Below are 7,104 nucleotides of genomic sequence, written 5' to 3'. Positions count from 1 at the left end.
CACATCTTTCAACGAGATTTAAATTTCTTATCTTTTAAACTCACGTCAGATAGTCTAGGATTTTAGTGGGTTTCCAAAAATGAGTTTATGTTACCCAAATATTTTAGAAACTTGTTTTATTTCTTACTTCTAACCATGTTAATTTTCAATTTTTTTAAGTCGCTTCTATGGATCCGATTGGCGTTAGGGTTTTCAAGGCTTTAGAGAACTACAAAGCATTTAAAATATAAATTTTACCAATCAGATTTTTCACAACAATTGTTTTTTTTAGGTTTATCTCTCCTTTTTCATGTTGTATTCTCTAAAACCAACTTAACATGATTTTTACGACAAAATTTTATTGTTCTTTTTCTTTTATTTCTAAAATTTTAATTCTTTTAATTCTTCGATAACTATATAACTTTTATACAAATATATATTAATTTTATCATAAATATTTTTAGTGAGTAATTTTTTTTTCTTCTTGTTCTTTTAAGATCTATATTGCATTACCTTCGATGTCATATATATATATATTTCTTTCATTACTAATATAATTAAACATCATTAAAAGAAATACTAAAGCAATATTCACAAATTCTATATTCCAATCTATTAATATTCTTTATATATATACACTTAATCTAACAGTCAAAGTCTGTAAAGCCAAAATCTCTACCGCCATAATCCTAAAACGAAAACCTAAAGCGAAAGTCGTTACCAATTGGAACCTATATTTTTTAGTTTAAATTTTTGCATATTATACTTTTCCTAATTTTATGGTTAGAACATTTGTTGGCCAACCAACAATTATCGTCATTTGGATTCAGTTCACAGTGGAAGAGACAATTTACAACGTTTGAGTTTTTGGTTATTGATGTAAAATCACTTTTTTTTTACGAAAAAAATAAAACATTCGTCGGCCATTACTCGAGTCTCGATATATAAATGGAGATCAGACTAATCGACGCTTGTAAATATATGGGCCTATCTTAACATACCAAAAAGCCTAAATTAGACAAAGCCCATAGTCTCGAATCAAGCCCACGAGATGCCTCTGAAGGGGGATAAGAGGTTTTAGTTTTGTCCTCTTGTTAATCTGTAATGTATTGTCAGCCATGTTTGCACAGTTATCTCCATCGCCGTCTCCTTCTCCGGCGAACTTAACTTACTTCGTTCACCGTCGTACCTTCCGAAACTCCACACTCGCAGTCTCCGCTTCTCCTCCCACCGCCAACTCCTCCCGTCCACCAATTCAGGCAAACATCTTCATTAACTCTACTTTCTCCTCTTCAATTGTCATCTAAATTTCGCAGCTTTTATCAGATTATTGGAGGAAAGGATTCGACTTTGGATGTTACAAGGAAGAATGATTCAAAGGGTTTCACGTTAGAGGCAAATGAAGAGGAAATTGATTGGATGAATCTTGAATCTGATATTCGACTATGGACTAGAGCGTTACGTCCTGTTCAGGTAATGGATTGATTAAATTTTTCTTTTTTTTTTCTTGTAAAGTTATAAACTTTGTTGGGTTGTGTTTTTACTACAGTGGTATCCAGGACACATAATGAAAACTGAAAAGGAACTTAGGGAACAGCTTAAGCTAATGGATGTTGTGATTGAAGTCAGAGATGCAAGAATACCCTTATCCACAACTCATCCAAAGGTTTGTGTCTTTAGCCGCCTTTCATCAGACTAGAGAGACACATATAGATGAGTTTTGGATTCTTTTTGAATCATCTGTTCTGTAGTGGAAAGTCAAGTCTTGTGGAACCTACTTCTTTCTGTCGCTAACATACTCCTTTTGGAAACCATTTACGTGGTGTGTGTTTGTTGTAGATGGATGCGTGGCTTGGGAATAGGAAACGGATATTGGTGTTGAACAGAGAAGATATGATCTCTACTGAGGATCGAAATGATTGGGCTAGATACTTTGCAAAGCAAGGGATAAAGGTCATTTTCACTAATGGCAAACTTGGGATGGTATGCTTTTCTACAAGTTTAATCTTTTACTTTTGCTTTTTTTTTTTTGGAACTGTTTGGTTTAATAATATCTCTGAGTGATGGTTACAGGGAGCTATGAAGCTAGGTCGGTTAGCAAAAAGCTTAGCAGGTGATGTAAATGGGAAGCGGCGAGAGAAGGGTCTTCTCCCTAGGCCAGTGAGTAAATGTACCTCTGTTTATCCATTATTCTGTGTTGCACTATGTATATAGTTTTAGTTTTATGCAATGTTCTAAAATCGGTCTTGGCAGCACCTAAGTGACAAATCGATCATAACCAAAACGGTTTAAAAAAAGTATTGATTTATGTTCCTCAAATCGGTTTAAACCTATCTAAATCGGTTAAATTAAGTAACATCAAAGTGGATTAGGACTAATTTAGGTATGTCATATTCACTATCAATTTGTCATTAAACAAGGGATGATTTTTTTCCCTCCAATTTTTTTTTTATCTTTTTAGTATATCTAATTTTTAAATATTTCATCAAAGTAATTTTGTAATAAAACGCAAAAACTTAAAATATCTAATATAAAATATAAGATATACAATCAATATACAAATAATTTAAACCCTGAATAATCTGTCTGTCTTCTCTCGAACACCTAACTATTGCCTAGCAATTTCCTGAACATTGGTTTTAAGTATACTTCATATTATGCAGGTAAGAGCTGGAATCATTGGATACCCAAATGTTGGAAAGTCATCTTTGATCAATCGTCTATTAAAGCGCAAAATCTGCGCAGCAGCACCAAGACCAGGTGTAACTAGAGAGATGAAGTAATAAACACTTTGTCTTAAACATATTCAAGATCATTTGTCTTGATTTTTGTCACTGGTCGTTTCTCATATCATACTGTAAAACAGATGGGTGAAGCTTGGGGATGGTCTCGATCTGTTAGATTCACCAGGAATGCTTCCTATGCGTATTGATGATCAAGCAGCTGCTATAAAGCTTGCTATTTGCGATGACATTGGAGAGAAAGCTTACGACTTCATTGATGTTGCTGGAATCCTTGTGCAGATGCTAGCACGGATTCCTGAAGTAGGCTCAAGGGCGCTTTACAACCGGTACAAGATTCAGCTGGAGGGAGGCTGCGGTAAAAAGTAATGAAAACTTATTCACAACAAGATCTCATTTTCTTTTGGTAACTATTGTTCATTATGGCTTTTTCTTGATTCTATGCTCTTTGTCTCTTTTGCAGATTTGTGAAGACGCTTGGTCTTGATTTGTTTGGTGGGGATAGTCATCAGGCTGCATTTAGAATACTGTCGGATTTTCGCAAGGGCAAATTTGGGTATATCTCGTTGGAGAGACCTCCACTGTGAACAAGACTGTGTATAGCGTTTAATGCTCAGAATTATGAACTAAAAAAGCCTAAATGTGATGTATTTTATATTCCTAGATATAAAAGAAATATTCTGGGCTACTGAATGTGAATGGTTATAACAACACCAGTCGCTAACTTAACGTGTTAAAAAGTCTAATATGAGCATATTTGTTTAATGTAAAATCAGGAAGTTGCATAATATAGCTGATCATAATGTTTAGGTATCTCAATTTCAAAACTATTGCATTAGGATGTGATATTTTTGCTTTTGCAAATGTTATTGTAGTCCAGTGGATTAAAAATCTTCTTTCAAACAAAATTTCAGAGTTTGATATCATAGTTATATGATATTCATATAGCTCGCATGTATATTCTGAATCATTTATCAGACATTGACATGTAACTAAATAAAAATTATATTTGTGATTTTAGAAGCGAGTTTGATATCATGGTTATATTATATTCATATAGCTTGCATATATTTTCTGAGTTATTTATTAGATATTGACATATAACTAAATGAAAAACTAAATGTGTGATTTTAGAAGCTTATAACATCTAAATTGGTAGGTTTTCTTTTTAACAAAAAATTATATTGTATTTTAAAATTTAAATATAAATTGATAATAAATAACTGTTAAAAAGTATTTCACAATTTGAAAAATCTAGGCCGACATTTTTATTTGAGAAATTTTGTTGAATTTTTGGAATTCTTAAAATATTTTATAATTAAATTATTAATATATGTTATATAAGTAATAAATATTAATAAACTGAGATTTTACGCAAGCTAGCAAAAAATATAATTGAGATTTTTATTAATATAGTTCTAAACTGAGATTAATATAATTGAAATAATTGAGAAAATAAATATTAATATAGTTTTAAACTGAGATTTCTATATTTTAATATAACTCAACATATGACAAAAAAAATTAAATTGATATGGTGAAAAAGTTTAAATTTGGGGTATCAATTAGGTTGGCCCGCCCCAACCCAAAACCCACAAAACTTATTGATATTTAAGTCTAGCCTAGTCAGTTTTGTAAAAATATTAGGCCTATATTTCAAAGCCCGGTCTGACTCTGAAAAGGTAGAACTTTAAGCCCGGTCCGACTCTGAAAAGGTATAACTTTTTGGTCTTTTCAAAATAATAGTTATAATGTTATATTTGACATGTTCACCATTATAAAACATCTAAATTTTCATAAAAATTGGTTTGAGCTTTTCGTCTTCAAATATAAAATTAGTTAAACATTTTTCTTTAACAAGAGTGTTTTTCATATGCTTTAAAATCATATTATAAACAAATCAAATTTAACAAAATTGAAGTAATCAAATGTAAATTAAAATTAATTGTAGAGGAAAAAAAACTTGTGGTCAACACAGTCAACATTTCACGTATGTTTAAAAACATGTTTTAAACGAGGAAGAAGACACACTTGTCAAATTTATCACAAGCATGAGCATTTTATCTGGATCCGAGGACCAGACCCGAAAAATTCTGGTTCGGGTAGGAACTAAACTGATATTTTTACCCTATTAGGTCTTGTTGTGGAGGACCCGCGGGTCTCGCGGATCTTGGACCCAACCCGAATTCGAAACCCGATGGGATACCCGAAATACCCAAAACTTCTAGTATATATTAGGTATATGCCATGTTCGAAAACGCGGGGGGGGGGGGGGGGGGGTAGCCGGTTAATCGGACGAGTAGGCGGTGGTCGGAGCATGACTGTGGCGATATGAAGCAAATCGGAGGACCAAGGCGGGAAACCGAGTTTTCGACAAAGAGTCCACGTAATAGTGAAACGCGGCGACTATTTTCAACTTGTTTATGTAACTAAATTCCATTTTTTCAAATCTAACCTAAAACTATGAATTATTAAACAAAACGAATATAAAACTAGAGAAAATAGCGAAAGATCTGAGAAAAAAAATGGAGGCTGTCATTTCTGAGCAAAAAACCTCATAGGTTAAGAGAGAAGACGATAAAATAAATTACAAAGTTGCCCTTCACTTAAAAGAAAGAAAAATATAAGAAAAGCAGGTGTGCACGGGCTTCGAACTTGGGTTAATTAAGGTATGGCACTCAGACCTATTGTACCTTTCTTTCATATTTAATATTTATACATATATAAACGTAAACTAATTTCCGCGTGTAGTCCGATTACTTCCCGATTTTTCACTAACTCGCTAGGCCCATATTGACCGCCCAACTAACGCCTAACGTAGTCCCGAACAGGGGGTATATATGGTGTTTCAATATATTTTTTGCATTATTGGTATTTTTAAAATTTTCAGATTTGCGGTTTCAGGTATGCTTTTGGATTTCGGGTAAAATTTTAAAATTTTAAAAATATAATTCGGATAATCAGATAATATTTCGGGTAATTTTTCATGTTTTCGGGTAAGATTTTTGGGTAAATTTCGGATATTTTCGGGTATTAAATATTTTCAGGTATTTTTATGTGTTTGGGGTATTTTTTTTGGGCCGGATCCGACATGATCCGAACTGAAACCTGACCCGGAACCGAGCCAAACGCGAACATACCAATTTTAGTTACCTAATTGAGTCCAACTATCTAAGATCCGGATCCGACGTGACCCAAACCGACGCCAAACCGAAAAATTCTAATTATTCTATTGGATTTAAATATCTAAGATGTGAAGGGCCTGGATCCTACATGACACGACCCGGACCCTACAGAGGACCCCAATCCCCATGCATTTATCATGTGACTCTTATAATATTCAAATAGTAAAATATATTCGTATTTGCCTTATTTGATTGGCTATAGTTTGGCTCATAATATTAAAATCCCCCGGATACTATTTGAAACGTGATTCGCTTGTCATCACGGCATTGATTTTTAATAAATGGCATGACATATTAATAATGATGACATGACTCGAAATTAATTGTGATATGAACATTTATATTTAATCTTGATTTATATTTTGGTATTTTTTAAAAAAATATGATAATAATTCGTATGTCATCATTAATATAACAATAAATAATATAATAGTAAAAATATAATAATATTTTACATTCTTTTGAAATATTATTTAATTATTTTTTGCAACTATATAATTTTTATTACCAGAACCATTCTTCAAAATTTTATGCAGTTTTTTTTAAAAAAATATATAATTTTCTAAGCCTAATACCATTAGTTTCTTTACAATATTTACAAATTTTGAAAATATTATTTAGTTTTATGATAGTTATATACCTAAAGCCTTCTGTTGTATAAAAAATTATAAACCTACAAGATTTTCTTTTAATTTTATAAAATTTGATTTAATATATTTTAACCAAAAATAGATAAAAATATCTTTCTAAAACTAAAATTAAATTTAAGTTTTTCAAAAACTATTTATTTATCTTAATTTCTACATATAATTAAATCAAAATTTGAAATTAAATATTGTAAGCAAATAATAAAATCTAAAAAAAAATATATAATTGTTATGAGCCGCATATGTTGAAAATTATAAAGGATGTGGGGCCCGTTGCACTATTTGCACAGTTAATTTCTCTTCTATATAAACGATCGTTTCGATCGTTTATAAACACACCATTCCTTCTCCTTCTAATAACACATCCTCTCTTATTATCAGTGTTATCTTTTCATACGGGTATAAAATTTTGCCCTTATTTAAATTTCCTCGATACAATAAAATTCTAGTTTTTTTATAACACGTTATCAGCACGATCACTCTGCGATTCGGTAAAATTTATTTGTATCATTTATACCCTGTTATAATGGTCGGTATACCGCCTCTACTATT

At 31.6% G+C, this 7,104-nt stretch overlaps 1 protein-coding gene across 1 annotated transcript; it reads left to right on the top strand.

Annotated features, from left to right (window-relative positions):
* The first annotated feature begins 592 nt into the window (after positions 1 to 592).
* LOC106335955 (DAR GTPase 3, chloroplastic) lies at positions 593 to 3,483 on the top strand. The gene is made up of 8 exons (XM_013774652.1): positions 593 to 1,238; positions 1,306 to 1,452; positions 1,529 to 1,645; positions 1,819 to 1,962; positions 2,053 to 2,139; positions 2,643 to 2,758; positions 2,846 to 3,085; positions 3,184 to 3,483. The coding sequence occupies exons 1-8, from the start codon at positions 1,098 to 1,100 to the stop codon at positions 3,305 to 3,307; spliced, it is 1,116 nt and encodes a 371-aa protein (XP_013630106.1). The 5' UTR covers positions 593 to 1,097; the 3' UTR covers positions 3,308 to 3,483.
* The last annotated feature ends 3,621 nt before the right edge of the window (positions 3,484 to 7,104 follow it).

This window comes from Brassica oleracea, chromosome C3, assembly GCF_000695525.1.
Source record: "Brassica oleracea var. oleracea cultivar TO1000 chromosome C3, BOL, whole genome shotgun sequence".
Taxonomy (NCBI): domain Eukaryota; kingdom Viridiplantae; phylum Streptophyta; class Magnoliopsida; order Brassicales; family Brassicaceae; genus Brassica; species Brassica oleracea.
The sequence above is the reverse complement of the archived record's forward strand: the minus strand, read 5'-3'. Positions and strand labels throughout refer to the sequence as shown.